Source organism: Neopelma chrysocephalum, unplaced genomic scaffold (genome assembly GCF_003984885.1).
Source record: "Neopelma chrysocephalum unplaced genomic scaffold, ASM398488v2 Primary Assembly neopelma1_70, whole genome shotgun sequence".
NCBI classification, from domain to species: domain Eukaryota; kingdom Metazoa; phylum Chordata; class Aves; order Passeriformes; family Pipridae; genus Neopelma; species Neopelma chrysocephalum.
The window spans coordinates 9,296,540-9,320,224 of NW_020897730.1; the positions used below are offsets into that span (position 1 = coordinate 9,296,540).

At 45.6% G+C, this 23,685-nt stretch overlaps 1 protein-coding gene across 1 annotated transcript in view; it reads left to right on the forward strand.

Annotated features, from left to right (window-relative positions):
* Positions 1 to 322: 322 nt before the first annotated feature.
* Positions 323 to 23,685, forward strand: part of GPC1 (glypican 1) — a 201,345-nt gene continuing 177,982 nt past the window's right edge. The window contains exon 1 of the mRNA XM_027686135.1: positions 323 to 593. Coding sequence (XP_027541936.1) covers positions 437 to 593 — 157 coding nt within the window. The 5' untranslated portion in view covers positions 323 to 436. The remainder of the gene's footprint in view (positions 594 to 23,685) is intronic.

A 23,685-nucleotide genomic window follows, 5' to 3' on the forward strand; every position in this document is an offset into this window, starting at 1 on the left:
AAGCCCCGCAGCGTGAGCGCGCAGAGGGCTTTTGTCCCCGCCGCGGGTGCAGCCCCGCAGCCCGCCCCGCGCCCCGCCCCGCCGCGCTCCGCCCGGCCCGGCGGCGCCGCAGCATCGCGGCGGGACTGCCCGGGGATGCAGCCGCGCTAAGAACAAAAGCCCTCTGCGCGCTCACGCTCCGGGGCTTTGAAGCGGCGCGGCCGAACTTGGATCTCTGTCCCCTCCGCCCGAGCCGCGGCGGCGTCCGGGCTGAACTCGCCGGCGCCTTCCCCGCACGCCGCGGGCAGCCGGAGCTCCCCCGCCCGCCGCCCTCGCCCGCCGTCCCGCCGGGGCTGCCCGCGGAGGGGGCCGCACCCTGCGCCCCCCCGGCCGCCTCCCCGCCGCGGGACCTTGGCTTTGCCCTTCGCACGGCAGGTGGCGGGGCCAGCGGAGAAGGATGCGTGTCTTTCCGTGGGGATTTTGGCTGCTGTGTGTCGCCTCCGCCCCGGCTCGCGGTGACAGCGGCAGCAAGGCGAGGAGCTGCGCCGAAGTCCGGCAGCTGTATGGGGCCAAGGGCTTCAGCCTCAGCGGCGTGCCCCAGGCCGAGATCTCCGGTGAGTGCCGCGGAGGAGTGTGCGGGGGTCGGCCGAAGGCGCCGTGCCCCCGGCCGGGGCAGCCCACGGGGGGATCCCCGCACGGCTCGGGGTGCCGCGGGGCGGGGGTGCGCTCCCGCCCGCCGCTGGAGTTTGTCTCGGGTCGTGGGCGGCGAGAAGTCGGACCCGAGAGGTTTCCCGAGGGACGGGCTCCCCTCGCCTCTTGCAGCACCCCCGGGCTGGAAGGTCTCTTCCCGGTGCTGGTGATGCGAGCGGAGCTGTGAGAGGGGGTGGTCGCACCAAGTGTTCAGTGGTCGTTCTCTCTTTTTTTCTCATTGTCTCGTTGCTTCTGTTTTGAGTACAATTGAAACGGTTTCAGGGTTTTGGTTCAGAAATGGGGATAATCAGACTGGAATGGGTTTTGGTGTCGGAGCTGGAAAATGCCACAAGGTTATGAGAGAGGAATTGATTTCTTTTAATCTTCTTCTGGATAGGGAACAAACGTATAAATGGTATTTGTCACTTGATAATAACGAAGTAGGACTAAAATGACAGAGGAAAATCGTGCAACATACCTCAGTGTGTCTTCTTGCCTTCGGTCTGGCTTTGGACAAATCTTGATTTCCTCCTCTTTGCAGAAACCAATGAAATAGCAAAGAATATTCAAGGTCTGGTTTATGTTGGGTTTGTGGTGGTTTTTTTTCTTTTTTTTTCTTTTTTTTTCCTGAAAGCTTGGGAAAATATGCTGATGTATTGTAGTTTTTTTTTAAAATTCTCGTCTAAGTTTTGATACACCAACTTGTGACCCATATCAGAGAGCTTTCTCCTCACTTGTGGGAGCTTCCTCCTTCAGACAAAGCATAAAACATGCAGGCGTACGTGCCAGAGCCAACCTACAGGGACACCCCAGTAAAACAGCAGTTTGTAGTGCACATCTAAGCTTACAGAATGCCTTATGTTGAATATTTCATTGGGTAGTTTTTCAGAGAAACCAATTTGTTATCTGACCTATGAATGAAAAAGGCTGAAGCATATACATGTCTCATAAATTTGAACAAATTAATACTTTCTTTGTCAAGTTACAAGTGAGAGTAAATTTCCAAAGTAAAATGAGCACTCCTTGAAGTTTAAAGAGTGGGGAGTTTCAAAATAATTTGAACATTGCTATTAATAGAATAGTAATTCAGTTGGGCAAGAAAGTGGCTTTTTATAAATTTGCATCTAATTATGACAAACGTGAATACATTAGCAGTCCTGTTTCAAGTGGAAAATTCTTGGAAGACAAAATGTTTACAAACACTGGTGGAAGTGGCTGCAGCGTTGTACACAGGGATAGTACTACGGGGCAGTCACTGAGGCTCCTGGGAGCTGTGGTTACAAGTATCCCATATCCTTACAAGTATCGCATATCACAGGTTAGCAGAGAGCGAAACATCTTGTGTCTGCAGATTGTTAAGGTTCAAAAAGTGACAGGACACAGATTTCTAGGATCTAAGAGTTTTGTTTCCTGCTGTTTGTTGCTGTGAGCATATACACTGGCAGTCTCAAGCAACAGCAGTTAAAATTGCAGGTATGCAACTGGGCATCTCCGGCTGTTACTGTAAGCAGGGAAACTCTGTAGATAAATGCTATGAAAACTTGAGGAATACCGCATGGGAAGTAATATGAAGAAGTGCTTGGGGGAAGAAGGATCCACACATAAACCTGCTGCTGATACTATTAGCCAGGTATTTAAAACAGCTAAGAGACTGAATGATTGTCATTGGTAATTACTGTGCGTTCCTCCTGACTGATATGTAGTCAGGGATGCGCTTTTCTGTTGCTGTAGTACTTACCCAGTGCAGTTAAAACATCAGTGTACGTAGATACCAACCTCAGAAATGTCCTGATAAAGTAGTGTTGTCTATTGTCTGCACTTCTTAGCAGTTGTGCAAGTTGGTGAAGAGGTTGGTGCCAGTTTTGCTGTCTCCAAAAAGAAGAGTCTCAACACCCTCCTGCAGTATACCCATGTGTAACAAGTGCAAAATTGTACAGTTTATAATTCCACATTTTGTCCAAATAGTCATTGATTCAAGTTGGTTTCAATGGCATTACTTCAGCTTGATGACTGTGGGGGTTGTTGTCTGCATGGAGCCTTGTCAGGTTATGCCTGGCTGACACCTGTGAATGCAAACACATGGACACAGGTGAGGTTGGGGTGGGTATCTTCTGACATATCTCAAGTGAAAGGACGAGAGGAAATGGTCTTAAGTTGCACCAGGGGAGGTTCAGATTGGATACTAGGAAAATAATTTCACTGAGAGAGTAGTCAGGCATTGGAATAAGTTGTCCGGGGAGGTGGTGGAATCACCATCTTTGGAAGCGTTCAAGAGGCGTCTGGATGTGGTACTTCGGGATACGGATAAGAGGGGGTTATGGTGGTGCTGGGTTGATGATTGGACTAGATGATGTTGAAGGTCTCCTCCAACCTTGATGATTCTGTGATAAAACAACTTTGGCTAAGCTAAGAGATGCTGATGAAGTCAGTTCAGTGTTGTCTCCAGTTGGACCTGTGCAGAGGTTTCCTGTTGGTGGCTCTCTCCGTTGTCAGAGAGGCCCAAGAGCTACCCCATGAACCATGTTTTTACCTTATTTCTGAGCTCTCTGGATACAAAAGCCCTTCACTTTCTCCTTCTCCAAAGTGACTTAGCTGTTCCTTCTTTCCATTGCTTGCCCTGAAGCAAAGGGGAACACTCATGTCTTAGCCCCACGGCCTTGCCCCCAAAGCAGTGCTGCCACACTCGGCTGACCTTGCTCCTGTCTGCTTTGAACTGGCTCCAGGCGCTGCTTGGTGTGTGGCTGTCACACCAACCTGGCACCAGGAGCCAAACCGTGCACTGCCTGCATCCCCAGACCATGACTGCAAAAGGAGTTCAGTGAGCTCCCATGATGCAGGCTCTGACTCAGGCTGGCATGGCTGTGTTTGTGTTGGTTTTAGAACACTTATTGCATGCTTTACACCTTCTAATCTGTATTCTTTGTTATGATTTAAGAGGATTATGAATAATCGAAAGTCTCCACAGCTCACCAGAAGGTTGTCCCTGCTTCTGGCTGTATGGATGAGTTGAAGAAGCCGTCACACAGTTATTAGCTGGCTAATAGATAAGCATCTGATTCAGGGATAGACTCTTGGTTTACCAGATTTCTCATGAACCACCTAGACAGGGTTTCCTGGTTTTTTGCTAATGTTGTGCGATGCCTTTAACGTGTCTAAGACTTTAAATGTGTCAGGTGCTGTTATTAAGTGTGTTTAGGGAATACACAAGGTGTTATATCTCAGTACTTTGAAGTCAGTGGCAAAACTCCCAAACATGAAAGCAGCGTCTGCTCGTGTTAGCAATCCTGACAGACAGACATGCACCAGAGACTTGGGTGAAGATCTGCCTAGAAGAAAGTTTCTGGCACTTGAGGGAAAGTTCCCTGCTCCTTGAGTTTGGGAAAGTTACAACACTTGCTTCCGTAAGATGTACAAACTTTAGCAAAGTTTTCCTGTGTGTTGGAGAATGTTCCTGCTCTCTGGCTGGATGACCCACACCCCCTTTCTGTGATTGCTACAAAATGTGGGAAACCAGTTTGACAACTTCCAGTTATTCTCTTTCCTGTCGAGTCTTCTGGAGGTGGCAAGCCTCCGTTCTTATTGTCTGCTATTCTTGCTACCCAGACACCATCACCTCATTGCTGGTCTCCTGCTCTGGTGACTGAGGGAGAGAGATGTCTCCTCTAGGTGTGCTTCTTAGTGCCTGTGGTAAGGGCTGGTCATCTTAGGTTCACAGTGGCGTTTGTGATAGAAGAGAGTGACCCTACACCAGGAAATATTGTGTTTTGGGGAGGATATCCAGCTTTCTCTGACTTGATGGAGGGTGTCTTGGGATTACTGATGTTGAATGGGTGACTGCTCCCCAGCAGAGATAGTTCTTCCATGGACTGGAGAAGACTTGAGAGTTGTGATTTGATGTGGATGTGCTTGGCCTTTGCTCACTGTTTGGGCTGGACTTCTGCTTTGGTTTGTTTATTCCTGAGATTAATCCTTCCTAGACTTGGCTTGCTACTAAGTTCAGCTTGTTGACACAGGCAATGGGTGCAATGCAGTGAAAGAAGAGGAGGGTACAGAAAAAAGCCAGGTGGACTTTGCCAGGCTATACTGCTGGCCATCTAGTCACACATCTCACATGGATCCTTCCCTGGCTCTTTAGCTGGAAGGAATCAGAACAATTTTTTAATAATTTAGTCCTTTAGGCTGTATAATTAACTTTTGTAATGAAAACCTTGGCAAGTGTATGTGTTGGAGCCATTTGGAGAAGTGTTATCTAAGTAGAGAACAGGTCTGGTGATAGGATGGGACTTGATGAGGCTTTGGGAGTATGAAGGGGGTGATGGAACCCCATCTTGAGGGCATTTCAGCTGCTGGAAATTGCAAAGTGGGGCAAACCTGCATCTGTGGTATGAAACATAAAATCTAGGGCTCCACCACTCCCCAGGAAAGATCTTTACCCTTCATTGAAAAGGGACACACTGTTGATCCAGCGCTTTTTGAGGTGATTGTTACATTTGGTTTGTAGTTACTCAAGGCAGAGGGATTTCTCAAGGTTAGCTGCTCCATGGTGAACTCTCAGATGAAATATCAACCCATTTATGCAAATGAATTTGTTAGGGACAAATTGTAATGGCCTTTGTAGCCTGCTGGGTTTAGAGTGCTATTTCTGATGAGGCAAAACACAGGGAATTGTGCCTTTTCCTCCATATGGCAAGTGTTTTGGTGTGAATGTCAGAGGAGGCCATGCCTGAACTATATATCTCTGTTTCTGTTTGACTTAAAATATACATAGAAATTTGCATACTTTACACTTTGTGATGCTGTGTTGATTTGTGACCGCACAATGTGTGCGTACGGAACAATTATGGAAATTGGATTTATGGAGAAAAATGGGCTCCCTCTAGCGGTTCATCCTGGCGCCCTCACATTCCCGCGCCCACTGGAGCATGGCAGGGATCTGGAAGGCTTTGTGCTGAGATCCTGAGAGTTTTGTGGTGTTGACATTATTTTTAGGAGAATCTGCCTTTCTGTCACTGTGATGTGGATGACTAAGCTCTCACCACATAATTATCCTTATCAGCTGTGTCTGACAAAACTATGTCAACAGCTTCTTTTGTTGGTGAAGCAAAAGCCTGATATTTCTTTTTCAAAAAATTTGCATGGATTTATATCTGGAAACACCCACCAGCACCACTGTGTGAAACTGCAGAGCTCACCTCATCTCTCCTTTTCCTGTTTTGCCCTGTAAGTGCCCTGTTTTGTTTAAGAACACATGTCAGTCAATCTCTGGGTTCACTGGATGGGTTTGGTAGATGTGTGGTTTTTGGCAGCGACCGTGAAACAGTTGGTTTAAAGTTCTATTGCTTTCAGTACAATTGTCTCACATTGAGGGGACTGGATAAATATATATTCCTCTGGGTGATTTCAATAATTAAGTGTGCTTTGACTTAGCCAAAGGCATGGAGGAAACTGCTAACTTGGTTGTCAAAAATGTGGATTTAAAGGCAGAGATTTTATTTACCTCATAGGTCACAACAAAGATAACTGAAAACAGAGGCCCTGGAGCACCTGCCCACGAGCAGCAGCTGAGCACAGGCTCTGTGCCCTACCCACCACTGCCCACTGGGCTGGGGACAGGAGTTGAGTATCATCTATTTTTATTGCAGCATCAAATTGCATTAGGCACAGTATGGCAAGAGAAAGCAGGATAAAAGGATTGCCCCAGCCTCAGAGAGCTGATGGTCTGAGTGATATCCTGACCCTGCTGTCTGCAGTAGTCTCAGCACTGTGTGACTGGGGCCAGTGCTGCAGTTTAGGTCTCCTGGCAGCAGCTTGTGTGTTCCTGTCACTTGTCTTGCGGGACTGTGGAATTGAGGAGCAGGGTAAGTGGGAGGGTGATTGGCAGATGTCACTGGCATAAGGAGAAATTTTGTATTTGCTTCCAGCATTCAGCTGGAAGTACTGACTGGGAATTTCAGGGGAAGACCAGGGAAGTAGACATCTCAATTCTGTGGAAATCCACAGGCTTCCTTGGAGAAAACAGCTTTAATTTCAGTTTGCTGCCCAGGGCCCTGCTGAACACATATGTCTCTAAATTGGGTTTCTTTCTTTGCCCCACAGGGTGTTTCTGTGTGTGTGTAGCAGGCAGGTAGCCTCACAGAGGGAGTAATGTCAAACAGTAGGCTGCTCTGGCACAGTTGGCCCTGCTGGCTCTGCCAAACCTCTGTGACAGGGCATGCGTTCCCTCCAAACGGGATTGCTTGCTGTCCCACAGGTAGCTTCCAAGATGGTATTTGCACGTGTTGCTCCTGCTCGGAGGAGCAGTAGGAAAAGCCCCTGCAGAGAGTTGCCCTCAGCGAGGTGTCCTGTCCTGCAGTGGTGTCTCCTGGTGGAAGCACAGCCTGCTCTCTGTGTGCTGTGCAGCTGCTGCAGCAGCAGCAGGGTTAGGCTCTGACTGCCTCGGGTACAGGCAGAGACCTCCCAGGTCCCCTGGAATGTTCTGCCCTGCAAACATAAAGCATCTGCTTAGTTGAATGCTCAGAAAGGAGCTGAATGTGCTACTTCTGGTTGTGTGACAGTAAGGTCACCTTCAAGTGCCCTCCTCAGCTTTAATCTGCCCCTTCTGAACTTGCCACGGACATTGAACCTTTCTGAAGATCTTAAATTACTCCTGCTTTCCACCTGTATAAGTCCAGCCAGAGTTGGGCCATCTTTTCCAATGCTGCTCCAAATACTGACTCCCAGGCACAGCTGTGAGAAGGAGGGAGAGGTACAGTGGGCAGCTTGTGGGGTAAATATACCACCTTGCTTGGGTGTTGGCCTGGAACAAGTCCATAAGAGTATCTTAATTTTTAAATTTCTCTGGTAAAAGTCACATTCTTGTTTTGCTGTCTGTGAAAGGTGGGTTGACAATGTCTTACTGATGGCTGTGAGGGTAACTCTGCCCCATCGTGATGGGGAGAGACCTAGGGAAGGGAGATCCTAAAGCTTGCAGGAACTCTTGTAGCAGTTGCTTGAAGATTATTTCATCATTTTTTTTCAGTTTCATTGCACAAGGTTGCTGTAGCTGCCAATGCATTAGAATATTTCCCCTCAAAGTTACAAAAAATAAATAAAATTCAAAACTCAATGAAAGCAGAAAATTTCCTTTATTCCCCGTTACCGTGAAGGACAGATCGCCCTCTCCTCTGATGTCTATATAGCCTGACACTTTGTTGCTCAGAATATGTTTTATCCGTGACAGGTGAAACCTGTCTTTAAGTAACATTTGATTCCCAGGGAATCGGGTTACCTCCATTGCCAGATTGTTCTGCAAAAAATAATGAAGCTTTAGACTGCAGACACTTAAAATGCTTGTCTGAACGTGACAGAGCTCTGAGTCTGGTCAGTCACTTCTGCCCAGTAACGTGTTCCTGTTTTACTTGGAATTCTTCAGATATGTAAAACTTTTCTTTCTTCAAGTTTGAAAAAGCAGAGTGCTGTGACAGTTTTTCACAACGCTCTTGCTCCGACTTTTAGATAATACATTAATCACAATTGTGTTGACTGTACAGAGATTATAAAACTAATTTGATTTTTCTGGTGCCTTTTCGTATACTGCATCATGAATCAGAAGCACAGAATTACCCAGCTGTTACAGACTCCTGTGCTAGCAACATGAGTAAAAACAGTTTTTCAATTGCCATGCATTCTTCTGAAGTATTAAAAAAAAAAAAGAAAAAAAACCCAAACAACAAAAGAGGTTTTGCTGTGGTTTCAGGAAGCAACATGATAGTACTCATGCAGACAGTCAATCTTTTATATGACTAAAATGCAAATACTCTATGACAAATAGTTTTGCCTTGCAAAAAATTGGTATTTTATAGGATTGTAAAACTGTACTGTATAATTTAGTTGAAGTATTTCCACTAGTTTACCCAAGTCTCTTGCTTTTTAGCTGGAGCAGACAGGCATATTTCTAAAATATGAGTATTTTAGAAGTTCTTTTAGTTGATATTTTTGTTCATAAATAAAAATATAATAAAAGCACTGTCAGAAATTAGGATTAATTTTCCATTTTTAAAAATACCTATAAAAAGAGACTACTTCAGTCTCTTCTGCTCTCAGTTCATGTTGTTGCATTAAAGTTGTTGCAGTGATTTGGTTGTATAATTGATCCTGGAGTGAGGGCCAAGCACAGCATAAAGTAACTTTTGTGTGAGGGCTGCTATATTAGCATCTCTTGTCTATTCCTGCCGTCTTCCCAGATAAGCTGCATGGTGGAAATTGGGTGCTGTAATTACCATGGGTCTGGCAGGAGGGAGGTCTGGTCCTAGTCCCCGTCTGGATGCAGATTTTCACCATGAAGCTGGAAAAGCCACTTCACTTTTCTTTTTTCAGCAGTTTCCTCTGCCATAAACACTAAATTGGAATGAGAGAGCTTGAATAACTCATGGGAAGTTTGGTTTATTAAACTCTAGTCCCTACATGTTAGAGAGCAGTGGTCTTGTCCCCCGATGCAGTTGCTCACTGTGCACAGCTGCTTGAGTTTAAAACAGTTGTATAACCAGTTTGGATTTTTACAAACATCTGTTTGGCTTTGTGACAGAATACCAAAAAAGCCCCTCTTGCTCCCCTTTCATTTGTGGGAGGTCTCAGAGAGGCTTCCATGTTGAGGGAGGAGGAGGAGGCGGCTGGTATTTTTATTAGAGAGGCTCTCTGAGGCCAAAGCATAGCTGAGGGACTCATCTGCTGTGAATTTGAGGGAGGGCTGCACAACAGTGGGAACCCACGGGTAGAAGTCCCCTGGACTCAGCCACAGGCTCCCCATCCTATCTGATGGTAGTGGGATGTAGCAATGCCACAGCTGCTTGTGTGTTGGGGGATTGGTGTGGAAGAAAGATTGGGAAGTGCCTGTGGAGGTCAGAGAAATGTTCCAGGCTGCCTTTTGGAAGTGGTGGGCTTGGCAGTGCTGGGTTAATGGTCAGACTGGATGATCTTAGAGATCCTTTCCAACCTCAATGATTCTATGACTTGTGGCAGGTCTATTCAGTGCCCAAAATACAAATTTTTGCAGGTGCATGGTGGCTGTGTGCTGGGCCTGTCGTGGGTGAGAGTGTTATCTGGCCTGTGCTCACACACCTCTCATGCAACTGGCCAAGTCATCTCTTGCGTGTGATGCGATACCTGCACTTTGATGTAGCTCTTGCAGGTGTGTAAGGAATCACTGGTATGGGTTTAAATGTAACCATAAATGGAACCAGGGCTCCATTGCTCTACTTTCAGAGTTGGTATAAAAGTGCCATTGGCATCTAGAGTAACTTTGTGTTTGAAAAGGATAGAGCATACAGCTATGTCTTTTTGAAAAGCTGTCTGCTGCTGTTGTGCAATATATGGCCAAGAAACTGGAAGCAACTTGTGGGTTTTATGTATTTTTATATATGTGTGTGTGTGCCCGTGATGCGGTGGTAGCTCTGGAATGGGAATTTTGCCAAGCTCTGGGAGATGTAGACTGGGCCATTATTGGCTTCAGCCGGAGGAGGGAATGTGGTCTTTGGACCTGCTTCTTTGCAGTGCTGCTGGCTGAATCTCACCTGTGGAGAAGCTGCTCCCATGGCAGCTTGTTTGTGCTGCTGTCCCAGTGGGATGAGAGTTCCCTGCTTGAGTTCAGATATGCAGCAACCTCTCAGGATGAAGGTGATGTGATAGTTTCAGTCTAGGCCTTCCTGGAGACCAGCTTGTAACCAGGAAGGAACTAGGAAAGTGACCAAGGAAGTATTCCATGCTATTCCTTTATGTAACCTGGGGTATAAATAAGGTGTAGATAAGAGAGCTCGCTCTCTTCCTTTCTGGCGAGGTTGAAGAACGGTGGTCCCTGTCTTGGTCTGGCTTATCTGGAGCTGAGGCCTACAGTGACTGCTGTTATCGGCCACGTGTGAGGGGAGAGTGCTGGGCCGCATCCAGCCGTCCCGCTTTTCTCAAGGGAAGTGGTGAGCTCTTGCCAACTCTTCAGTTTGCTGGTTACTGGGTTTTTAGATTGTGTAGATCTGTTTTGGTTTTGTCCCTTTTCATCCTATTTTATCCTGTTTCCCTTCTCCCTTCCCCCTCTTCCCTTTGGGAAGCTATTTAGGGTTTCTGGGGTTATAGATACATATATAATATTCCCATTGTATATCTCTGTTTTATACGTAAAATATATATTTTTTTCTAGAACTTTGGCTGCTCGGTTTTTTTTTTCTTCCCTCTCTGGGAAGCGGACCCTGTTGTCAAGTTTCGGAGACTTGGCAGGAAGCTAGCTCCGAACTTGCACGGGTGAGCAGTTGCATACGGAGCCATGCTTGCTTCTGACACCTGCCTGGTTTGTCCCATCTGGACAACAGGGTGGAGAACAGCTTGTTTTGCCATAACCAGGTATCCTGCACTGTTTAGTTGTGTGATCACTAAAGGCCCAAATATCTCCATGCCAAGCAGATGCCTTCCATATCAGGATGGATGCCTGGCGCAGAGTGGACTGATTGTGCTGCTCCATAGGGACTATACCTTCAGGGGAAACCTAAAAGAAATGTTGACAGCACTTCTGCAGAACTAATTAATACGAAATTTTTATTGGTAAATCTTCACAGGTGCCAGCAAATATAAATAAGCAAAGCTTAGGCTGTGACTTTGTTCTTGTTAAAATAAACAGAGAGCAAACACCTTCTGACAGGGAGTTCATTTCAGTTGTAAACCAGGAGAGAAAGCCACTGTATTTAAATGCAGTATCACTTCTCCCCTTATCCTGGATCAGCTGTCTGGGGGCTTGAATTTATTTAGTAACACTGCTGCCACTGTTTGTGTTGCATTGAAGAGATCTCCTATCCCAGTCGTAAATTAAATATTTTTCACTGTTAGCAATACACTGAGTGACAGGTTTTAGGACTGAAATTCCTATATGTGTCTGCTGATGTATGTGTGTCCAGCAACATGGAGTCTTGTGTCATCCTGCTATCACTGATATATTTTGAGCATGTTACATCACTCAGGCTGATCTGGCTATCCTTTTTGTCAGCTAGAGAGAAAGACATGTGAAATGTCCCTTTCCAGTGTCCTTTATGGGCGCATAGTTGCTCTTGGGGCCCAGTGTGCCTGCATGTGCTGAGACCCTTGCAACAGCAAGTGGTGTGCCAAAACAATGTTGCTGTGTTGTTTTGTAAACTGAAGGCTGCAGGGTTTGTGTAGTTAACATACATAAAAATACAATAACTGATTAAAGAAAATTATTTCCATGCTCTATCTTAAAAAAAAAAAAAAGTGTGAAGTGCCTTATAGCCTTCTTTTTGGTGGCTGTGAGACTGCATCTGGAGCATGATATCTAATTTCAGGCTGTCTGTAAAGGAATGGTACAGCTATACTGGAGCAAGTCTGGCTTGTCCAGTAAGTAAAGTGTAGAAGAAAGAAGGCTTGATGAGATCCCAGGGCTGTCTGCAGCTACTTAATGTGTGGGAATAGAGAAAACAGGTAGACTTGTGTGCATGGGGGCAGTATGGGAGGTGGCAGACCCAAGTTGGAACTGGGGAAATTCTCATTTCATACGTGGAAAGACTTTTTCAACCTGAGTGATTGAACACTGGTGCAGGAGCCCAAAGAGGTATTGTGATTTCCATCTCCATCCTTGAAGATATTCAGTGTTTGAGCAGATGAGGCCTTGGGGCATCTGCTCTAGTTTGTCCTGCTTTGAATGAGAGGTTGGACTGGATGACTGCAAAAGACCTTTTGGCTGAAATTATTCTGTGCAATGCTGTAATTGTACCACACGCAGACAAATCAGGTGTTTGTGTAGAGTTTTTGTTAACGAAGGTCCTCCGAAGAGGGAGGGATGAAAGGAAATCCTTCCAGTACTGGCATGCAATGTTTACATTTTTGAACTTATTTATTAGTTTATGAAATATGACATCTAGTGAAATCAAAGAGGAGCAGCAATGTTCTCCTACATGGGTAGGAAGCTGTGCTGGTGCTCCAGAGATCCCAGTTCAATTTTCTGCTCTGGCACATGTGTCTGGCATGACCTTGGGCAAGTTGCTTAATCTGTCTGTATCTCCAATCCCCATCTGTGCATTACTGTCTTTAAATTATAATATCTTGTTTTTATAATTTGTCTTTGAGTTATAAAGTCTTGGAGTACTGAGTCTCACTATTGCTCTGAATTTCACTATGCAGTACTTAGCACAATGGGACCATAAATCTTCATCAGTCCCATGATACATGAATAATAAACAGTTACAGCATAATTTAGGGCCACACTTTGCCTCTGATCTCACGATGCATAAAGACAGAGGGTTTTTGTTGATTAAAATGCTATGCTGTTCGGCCTAACGAAGATACATGGGCCTTACTGAACAGATTTTTACGAGCCTGTTGTTGGCTCTTCTGGTTTGTTGGGGTTTTACTTTGTTTCATCATTGCTCATTGATTGCAGGTATCTAAGCAATTTGCTTGACAGATCAGGGAATAATAAATTCCTTAAATCTATGTCTCTTTTGGTTTAATTATTGTTAACTCATTACTTGGTGTTTAGTTCAATAGATAATGAACTCTGTTCACTGTGTGGCGGAACGGAGTTGGACTACAGAGACAAAACTGGCTTCTCCAGTTCTTTTTAAGGTACAAACCAAAATTGCAGAGTCACAGAGTGTTTAACTCCAGGTTAGATTGAAGGTTACCAGCAGGCATACCATGGTTACCTTTGCAGGCTTGAATGTAGGTTAACATTATTTCAGATGGTTCCATGTCTGGCACTGCATTACATTTGTTGCTTTATTTTTAGACAGTTAAGAAACTGGTAACTATTATGTAGGCAGCTATTTCTGTCTTGATTATAAGACAGTGTCTAATAAGTCATATGTAGTACAATCCTAATTACTGTAGACAGACTTTACATTTGTGACTGTGGTAATACTGTGTTAGACTACTTCCTGCAGTTTCGTAGGATGTTCAGACCTTCTCATTTTGGCTACAGCTGGGGGAATAAATCCTTCATTCACTCAAGGGTGCTATGATCTCTCATTGCCATGCTACTGAGCATCTGGGTTCTGTTTGGACATTACCCATTTCTCTTGTTTCTTCATCCTGAAATTTTTGTCATCTTTTTGTCACTGAAGACTGTGAACCCTACATGGCAGGTGTTGGCCATCACTCCATGTTGTGCCAGTGGCAGTTGTGTGGTGGAGCTGAGGAGGCTGTTACGGACCCCGGAGAACTCACATGGGTCAGGGTCACCCCCATCACTTCATTCTACATCAGCAGCTTGGTTCAGCCCTGAAGCCAACATCCACTGTGTCCCATCTAACACAAACTGAAAGAAACCTGTGTGTTTTTAACACTTTGGTTATGTATCTTAAGTTTTCTTCCTGAGGCTGAGGAAGGCTAGACACCAGGAGTTAGGGGACACTGATGCACCAGGGAGGGGAGCAGGGCCTGTGGAGTCACTCTAAAAATGACCAGCAAGTTGTTCATCCGTTGCTGCCTGCTCTTACACGCCAGCAGGCTGGCTTCACTCATGCCTCCCTCTGTTCTGCAGCTATTCACATAGGAATCAGAGAGTAAAAATACTACCAAGACTTTAATCTTTGCACCAAGGCTGTGACTCTGGAGCAGAGCAAGAAGCCTGCAAACACAGGTGCCCTTGGTCGAAATATAACTTTTCTGTTAGGGTGTCATCAGCTTTTTCAGCTAGAAAAGTAAAGAGAGTAGGGATTTTGGTAAGAAACCATCCTGAATGGCTTCGAAGGGTTTGGCAACATGTCACAGAAAGCCTGAGTATGGCTATATGTCAAAGATCACTGTTGAAATGTTTATTTTGGGCTTGCTACTGTATTCTGCTCAGTCATCAGAAGAGGTTCATAGCACTCGTACTGTCTGACCCTTTTCAGCACAAATTTAATGCAAAATAAACAAAGGTAAAACTTGGGTGCCCGGGAATACTAAACTGCTGCTCTGGAGATATTTTTCCTCTTCTGGGGAAGGAGTTGTTCTTTGCACAGTGTCCCCACAAAAGCCCCTTAATGTGAATGACATTACTCACATTTGCAGAAAATGGCACTTGCCAAATCTGCAAATCACAGTTGTGTTTCTGTCAGCTTTGGCAGTTACGTGGCTTCTGGTAAAGCTAATGAAGGCAATCTGCTTTTAATTTAAAATCCTCCCTGCAGAAAAAAAAATTAGCTGGCAGTTGAGGGATTCGGCAGTGTCCTTGTGTGAAACTTCTTTCCTTATTTTCTATGGTTTGCTTTAGCCAAGGAGAAACTGTTAATTAAAAAATATTCCTAATGTAGCCAAATATGCAGGAATGCACTTATGCTACAACTACCTGTACCAGTTCTGCAGTAAATCACTTCGTTTTCATTTGATGAGCAATTCTAATTAACCAAATAAAGGTACTGCTTACCTTGCACTTAACTCAGCACGTTTGCTGCTTCTTAGATGATTGAGGGACTGAGGATGGCAGGTTTTGTTTAGATGAGTCTTTTGGATTCAGCAAGGCTGAGGTGGTCAAGCGGCACGAGGAGGGATAACGCCCAGAGGAGGACTCTGCCTGTGGGGCAGTTCCTGCTGGCAGGGCAGGCAGGGAGGGAACACTGAAGGCTGCAGGTTCTCCCAAAAGGCTTGCTCTGGGTCTGTGCTTCCTGTGGGCACAGGGCAGGGAGACAGGGGAGGGAGGGAAGACAGCATTGCTCAGGCCACATTTGGATGCAGTTTCTTTGAAGGTATTTTTCCTTAGTTCAGAAGGTACTGGACCAAGTCATGGATCCAGTCAGCATAGTTTGATGCTTTGCACAACAGTAAATAGTCTGTGCTTGGAGAAGAGTGTGACGAAAGTGTCTGTGTCAGACATGTAGAGTGATGCTGATGTAGTCCTGCAGCAGAATAATCTAGAAATGATCCAAATGCCACTGTGTTGTGGTCACTTGCTTCAGCCCTGCCCTGAATCCTTTGCAGCAGTTCAGAGGAGCTGCAGGCAGGAGCTACACCAGGGTGTTCTGCTGTACAGAGCCAAGAAAATCTCTGGAGCTGTAGAATGGGGGAGTTGAGCAGGGGACATTGGAAGTCTTCCTAGCAAGTACAAATTGATAAGACTGCCTGGTCACCAACTGTGGTGCTCCAAGTGCAGTCTTTTCACAGGTCCCATTTGACAGAGCACCGTCAGCTGCAGCCAGTCTGGTGGCATCTGGCACAATAAAAATTATTTCTTTTCTTTTTTATTTTTTAAAGCATATAGAGAATTTTCTCTAGCTTTAGGAAAATCAAAGTAAAATATACTGTAGGGTTGTCTTGAACTCATCCATAACTGGGGTAAGCATTTACAGTGCCAAATGATGAAAGCATTTTACGCTTTATTGGATTGTAGTAACTTCTTCAGCACTGCATTTCATGTGTGCAGGAAGGAGGAGTTTGGCTTGTTTCAGAAATATTTCACAATGATTTGAAAATTATTTGTTCTTACCCCTTCACACCAACATTTGTTTTGAAAAGGATGGGGAGCTAATGGAAATGCTGATCCAACCTGAGACAGATATCACTGCCTTTTGCTGTAATATAAAGAGTTATTATAAGGCAGTAGCTGGAGCAATATTATTCTACCTGAAATCTGAGTGTCCAGCAGGAGTCCTGACTGCTCTGTTGGTGCTTGTGGAGCAGCAGCTGGTACAGAGGGCTGTAGCTCCAGCAGGTCTTCAAAGAGCTGAGAAGCTGGGCACAACCTTTCAGGACTGCCCAAGCAGTGCGGTTTGCTCAGCAGCGTTGACTGCCTGCTCCTAAGGCTGCACCAGAGGGACAAAAATCCGGTCTCATTGCTTCCTCCAGGAGCATTTATCTTGGAATTTTGAAACTTAACCTTCTGCTCCATCCCTAAATTTAAATCCATAGCTTCTGACTGAAGACAGAACCATATGTCAGTGAAGCACTGGGGCACAGCCGCCCTCTCTATGTTTATAATCTATTGTTGCATTAGCAGTTTGCTGTAGAAACAGCATGGCAAGAGGTGTTGTATGGGACATGCACTTGGGCTGCCAGAGTGCTGCCCTGTTAGGGGGCATGTGATGAGCCTCCTCTGTGCTTGGAGAATGAGCACTGGGAGTGGTAGAAAGATGCTTGGTGTCTAATCCAAAGGTCACCTGAGGTAATCCAAAAGCATCGTGCAGTTCTGTGGAAGTGCCATGGATGTGTTTCCAGAAGCAGCCATGGTCTTTAAGCCTTACTACACAAAGGAAATCACTTAAACAGGAAGCTCACCACCCCAGCAGAGCCTTCTGGAGACTGCAGGCCAGCTGCATCTTCCCTGGTGACCTTGTGGTGGGGGCAAATGATATAACAGATGGAGAAAATATATTCTTCTGATTAGTGGTTGATGGGCTCCTCCTAAGCAGAGAAGGTCTGTTCTTTTAATTAATTAGCTGGTTAATATGTTTGTGCAGTGGCATGCCCAACTAATGTGCAGTTACTATGAATACACATACAAATGGCAGTAATGGGTGCAGATGGCTGTAATTACCCATGTTGGTTTCTGCAGTAATCACACATGCAACATATCAAGTTGGTTTAAAAATTGACATGTATTGGGTGATTTGTTTCCCTTCCCCACTGTGTGTGAATGTGCTTGTGTGGCTGTTCTCTGTACAGCCTAGGCTTGCTGCTGGGCTGACCCACTGAGCTGAGACAAGGCTCTAAATTGTGCACAAAGAGCTCAAGCAAGGTGAAGATGACTCTAACTTAGGTTTTCTCTGCAGTGTCCAACACCCAGTGCTTTGAACTATGTATTTTGCCTGATGACAGTGCAGAAGCAGGGCTCTAGGGCTGCTGAGGGCTTCATATACCTATATCTGGTGTGTAGTTGGCCTCCATAGAGGCAGCTGGTTCTCACTCTGGCAGCCAGGCCTAGGAGTAGTGTGTCAGGGGCTTGGGTGCCCTGCAGCTGCCTTAAAGAAATGTCTGATGAGGTCACCCCATGGGCTGACTCATAGTGCAGCCTGTGTCTGACCTTACCAACAGAAAATGATATTTAGGAACAGTGCGTGTGGCTGTACCTCCTTTCTGAAGTCTCTCACTTTGTATTCCCAAACACTCACAGCTTCTCAAGACGGTATATCAGGGGTACATCCCTGCTTAGTCCTTTACAGACCTTTTGCCCACTAATCTATGTAATCTCTTTTCAAACCTGCTGGATAGGGTCTGCACGCCCAAACTCCCATGGCACTAAGCTCTGTAAGTTCATCTCCCACTATGTAAAGAAGCAGTTTTGTTTGGTTTGAACTGGTGAGGTCCTTGAACTTGCACAGCTGTTCTTCACTCAGATCATCTGGCCAGATAAATCCATAAAAGGGCTTTTATGATATATGATAATACTAAGGAGGAGTTGTATACAGAAGCCAATTCAAGGTTTGGGGAAGCGATTGCACCTTTTTTTTCCATGAGGGATGCCTAGAGTAAGGGAACAATATCAGATAGTTGTAGTAGTGCAGCTTTAGAAGGGAAATTGAGCTGCTTGGAGTGACTTGAGGACCCAGGAGATCCTGCAGTGGGTGCTGCCAAAACCTTTTTTTGCATGCACGCTGAGTAGTGCTTACCGGAATGGGATGATGGGCTCCCTTCGAGCCGAATGGCTGAGGAACTGCTAATCCATGAGGCTGAGTTCTACTTTAGGAAATGGCAAAGACAATTTAGAGGAAGCGTGCATCAGAAAGCATTTCTGAGATTGCTGAGCACTGCTCCAGGTATAAGCGCCGAGCACCATCTGCTCTGGGATTGCTCAGCACGGAGGAGAAAAAGCTCTGGAAGCTGCTGCCGCTCTGTGCAGTGCAGATCCAGAGAGAAGCGCCCACAAGGGAGAACTGCTGGCTGTGCCCTTCACCCCAGGGGCGCCTCTGCTCCAGCGGTGGGGTGGGTGTACCTGCCTCGCACACTGCTCTGGGCAGTGGGCTCTGTGAGAATGAAAGGCCTGTGGATAATTCGTGTGCCTGCACTTCTTTGTGGAGTGGCATTAATCTTTCCATCAGGAGACCGCTGCTTTGTCTCCCAGCGTTAACCTTGAAGACTCATGATGGCAGTTAAAAAGCTGGGGGTAACAAAGGGAAGTTTAAAGAAGCCTTGTAAGAGAAATTCATGTCATGGAGTGAATAATCTGAAGGTTCTGTGCAGTGTAATGGAGAGCCGAGCTCAGGCTGATGACTCTAACGTAGTCAGTAGTGCAGAAAAGAACTGTAAGTACTTCCAAATCCTATGGCCATCCTTTTCTTTCTACAGCAAAAATATCTCTCTTGTGATCAGTTTTTATCAGGCTTTTTGTCTTTCTCCTAGCAGGTATGGTCCCAGTTAAATATTTACTTTTCAACTAACATTTTTGCTATCTGGTGCATTTGTTTTGGGACACTATTTCTTGTTTTTTTGAAGCTTGTTTTGTTAGGCTGCTGGGTAAAGCCTTCCTTTTTTGACAGCCTTTTTACTTGTTCTTTAAAGCTCTTCTTTGATGTGAGCTCAGAAACACAGATATTATTCTTTTATCACTTTCCCCTGTCAGTTTAAAACCAGTTATGAGTACCACAAACTATTAAAAACAATCTAAGCTAACCTCTCAAGTGACAGATACTCAGGGCCTATCTCTTATTTTCAGGCATCTGTATAGAGCAGACTTTAGTTCTGAGGAAACGAGAAAGAATGCTGCTTGGCAAAGAAACATGATTGTAGCAGCTCAAAAAACTGTTTTGTGAAATTCATCTGGAAAAAGGCAGAGCTGTGGGATGTCCCACAGAGTTTAATATACCAAGAAACTAACTATCCATTCAGTCATGCCTATCCTCATCTTCTGTTTTCTACGCTAATGTAGTTGATCCTTTGTTGATAATTGGGTTACCTGAGTTCATTCCTTCTTCATCAAGAAGGAATATTGGTCTGGCAGGTTAATATGGAGTTGGAGAGGTCAGCTGGGTCATAAAGAGTAGTCCTCTAATACCTAATGCAACCTAATGCATTAAAGTCTGATGAATCACCTCCATGTGTCCCCAGGTACCGCTGCCTTTGAAGTGCTGCAAAGGCCAATAGTGAGGAGATGTCAGTCAGACCAAAAGCATCACTGGGGTCTTAGTACATGTTACAAAAGGAACTGTAGAGAAGAGCTCCCCAAGCTTTTTATTGTTCTCCATGAGACAGCAACTTTAGGCTTCTCTGAACAGCCCATCTCTTCCACCCCATGGGGCAGAGGTGTATGTTAGTATGAACTAAGTGAGATTTTATCACTTGTCTTGTGCAGTAATGGTGCTGCTACGGGGTTTTGCAAATACCTGCCATCCTGGAGGCAGGTCTTTTCCTGGAGTGCAGTGTGCTGGCAACTCCTCCTCACACACTCCAGACAGCATCTCTGGTGCTGTCACCCGCTTTCACTCTGACTTCAGCTCCTCTATGTAATCCAGCCAGGAAACTTGTGGGCACAGGTTATCCTACTCAGGTCAGGACAGGCCGTCTGCAGTGGATCCTCAGTGCAATGGGAGTCAGGTGAGAGTAGGAGAATTAAAGGATTCTTGGCATCTGTGAAACTTCGTAAAATAAGTCATCTGTTTCCAGACTTCTGTCTGTCAGAAGCAGCTGTGTCTGCCAGGTCCTGAAGCTGTCGAACTAGTAATGAGAACTGGTAGAAATATCTCGGAGTAGAGGACAAGAGGGCCAAGCATAGCATTGGCAAGAGGAAACCAGTTGTTAAAACTGCTAGGAGAAAACCTAGATATCGCCTTAATAATTTTTCTCACTTCTGGAGCCAACTCTGACAAGGTAGTGCAAGGCACTGGTGGGAGACAAGAAAAACAGAACCCACCATCACTTTCTTTTAGGTAGCTGAAATAATTAAAAACTGCCTTACCTTCACTTTTTTTAACACTGTCATAATTTAAACTTAAAAAAGAGTTTTTTTCCAATATGTAATTATTTTCAAATAAATATGATTTTTTTATTTTTAGTTGGTGGTGTACATTGCACAGAGGTCCCTGATGTGCTGGGAAAGCCATGTTTCTCTAATTTGCTGCTCAGAGGTGCCACCATAGCTGTGAACAGCAGCAGCTGGGCTGAACTTGGCTGGTTCAGGGCTCTGACAGGCCAAAATAGTGTCTTTTAACTCTATCAGATTGAGTTTCCCAGATCCAGACTTTTAATAAGTGAGGTTTGTAACTTTGCCCTCAGAAGATCTGCCAAGCTCTTTTGCTCCCGCTTTTTTGGTCTGAATTAGCTGCTTCCTTATGGGCAAATTCCTCATATTCCTTTTCCACAGCTGTTGATAGTCCTTCAGACATCTGCAAAAGCTGGAGGGTTTGTTTGCAGTAATGTAAGCATTTGAGTCACCAAATCCCACAGAACCCTTTATCTCTTTTACTGAAATAGAGGATGCTTTATAAGGCCACTTCTCCATCTCTGAGCCTGTGTCATCCCCAGATGGCAGATAACGCTTTCTGATGGTTTGCCCATGCTCCCTTCTTCCCACTTGGTTCCTGTAGCCAGATTTTGCAAAGCTCTTGGCACCCAGAACCTCACAGGAGGAATGGGACTCTCCCAGCAGCATTGCTGGATGAGGCTGCAGAACTGGGAGTGATGGGGCTGGGCAACTCTGGAGCGCTGTTGCTGAAGCTTTCCTCAGTGGCCTGTGTTTCTCTCAGTTGCTAGTGGACACAGACAGCTGCTGTTGTTTCAGTGTGGGCTTTGCTTTGTTTTGTTTTAATCCAGCTACTTCATTATGTGCTGAATCAGAGTGTACTCTTTGAAGATCTGACCACTTGTTTAGAGCCTTATGGGAATACTTTTGAAAGTGTGGCCCTTGGCCTCCAAAAATTTTTGATTATAAATTCACACCAGATTGGGAAATGAGGTGTGTCTGCATGGTTTTTCTCCCTCCTCCCTTGCATTTAGCTGAGCATCAGGATATCTGGCATTCACTGCATCAGAGCCTTATCTATAATTCATAAAGAAGAGCTTGTCCAGCCTGGGAGTTAACAACAGTACCTTTTAAAAAGTGCTGCTGAGATGCAACCTGTCCTAGGTCCTGACTTCTGTTGAAGCTCTCAGGGCTTGTCTGTCACCACTGTAGCCTCTGCTTTCACTTTTTTTATGTAAACATCAGCCTCTTGCAAAGAAACAAGAAGTCAAGACAAATTGGAGCTGCTTCCTGCATGTCCAGATCACAGGTAACAGCTTCCCAAGCCAATCATCTGTCTGGGTTCCTCTCCTTTCAGCAGCATTTGATAAGGCCCCATGAGGGCTGCCCATGGTGTGCAAGGACAGTCTGTAAAGACCTTTCATCAGGATTGACAAGGTGAAAATCTGACTTGTCACACAGAGGGTCAGGGTGCTGAGGCTTATTGAACTTAGTCATGAGGAAAGGATATGCACTAGTGGTTCTGGAGCCAGAAATCTCTGCATCAGAGACACAGGGCCAGGGGTTTACGACTTCCCTGAGCTGAGCACGACCTCAGTCTTTGTGTTGCTGGTGCATCCTCTGTCAGCCAGCAAGGCTTAGGCCGGGCAGAAGCTTCAGTGCTCAGAACAAATGGGGAAAAGCAACTGGGCTGAAGCCTCAGGGCTTCTCAGCTGGCCAAACAGCAGGTGCTGCTGGCACACAAAGGATTTTAAGAGTAGAATTTTCAAGCTTCCTTTAAGCTTCTCCTAAAGCTAAACCACTGGGCTGGGAACAAGTGCTTTTGCAATCCCAGTCCAACAGATACCGGTGTCCATTCACTTGGACCTAACTTACAGCCCACTACTGATCTTGCTTTCTCATCCACTGACACCCCCAAGTCCATCTTCTCAGGACTGCTCTCAATCCATTCTCCTCACAGCCTCTTCCAGGTAGGAGGCTATGGAAAGGGAAGGAATGTGAAATCTTGACCAAATGAAAACTGCTCTTTACAAACTACCCTGCCAGGGATGGTGCCCTGTTGCATGGAGAAGAGGCAGCCTGTGCATTTGGGTCTGTGCTATGGGAGGCTGAGGAACACGGACCAGAGGCTTCTGGCAGCAGAGACCTGGTTGTTAATTAGGATCGAGGTCTCACCAGAGCAAACTGTCTGTGTTTTGGGTGCATGTGTGAGTATCCCGAGTGCGTTTCCTCTGCCCTGTTCAATGACAGAGGGAAAACAAAAGTTGTCCCTGTTTGGTACATATGTCTGCCAGTATGGGTCCCCAATTTGATCAGGCCTTTGTGGTTTGCAGCACTTGGCAGCTGCACTGCTGCTGCTCTCCTGAATGAGATGGAACCATTGACAGGAGTTTCTCTTGTCTTGGGAGAGCCACAGCAGTTGCTGATGGTCATTTCCTTTCTGCACTGCTTGGCTCTGTGGTACACGCACTGCTGTAGGGGCGGCAGGCTGAAAATTGGGTTGAAGTTGGGCTTTGTGTACATTCATGGTGCACTTACAGAGCCAGACCTCAATGATGGGAGGAGGAGAACTGACGAGAAGGGATAATCCATCAGAGCAAACATCTGTGTGGCTCAGCAGTCCATGTCTCTGACAGATACCAAATGGAGATGTTTGAGGAAGAGAGAATGACCAGAGTTGAGAATACTGTGATCATTTGCCCCAGGATGCTCCTACCTTGAGAGGTCTGTATCTGTGGGTATTAACAGCCTTTTTGGACTTTCTCTTTAGGACTGTGAAATGAAGAACACGTAGGGTATTAAGGGAGTTTCAAGCACCTTTTCTATACTGCATCAGGATGGAGAGACATAGCACATGATTTCCTGCACAAATTCTCTCCTCCTGTCAAAGAGTAATGAGATGAAGGGGTCTGCCCATCTCAAATATCAGATCCCATTTTGTCAAACGAGGTGCAGGAAATAGCAATGTGATTCGTGCACTCTTCTTCAATTTCAAGTCTCCTGAATTTCATTCCTTTTAAGAGATAAATTTGCTCAGCTACTTCTGTGTGGCAGATGCTGCGGGGTGGGTGCTGGCTGCCCCCAGCCTGACAGGGCTGGGGCACTGCAATTACACCTGGCAGAAGGAATCCTCAGGCTCGAGAGAGTCTGTGTTCATGGTTTTTAAGGGACATCATCAT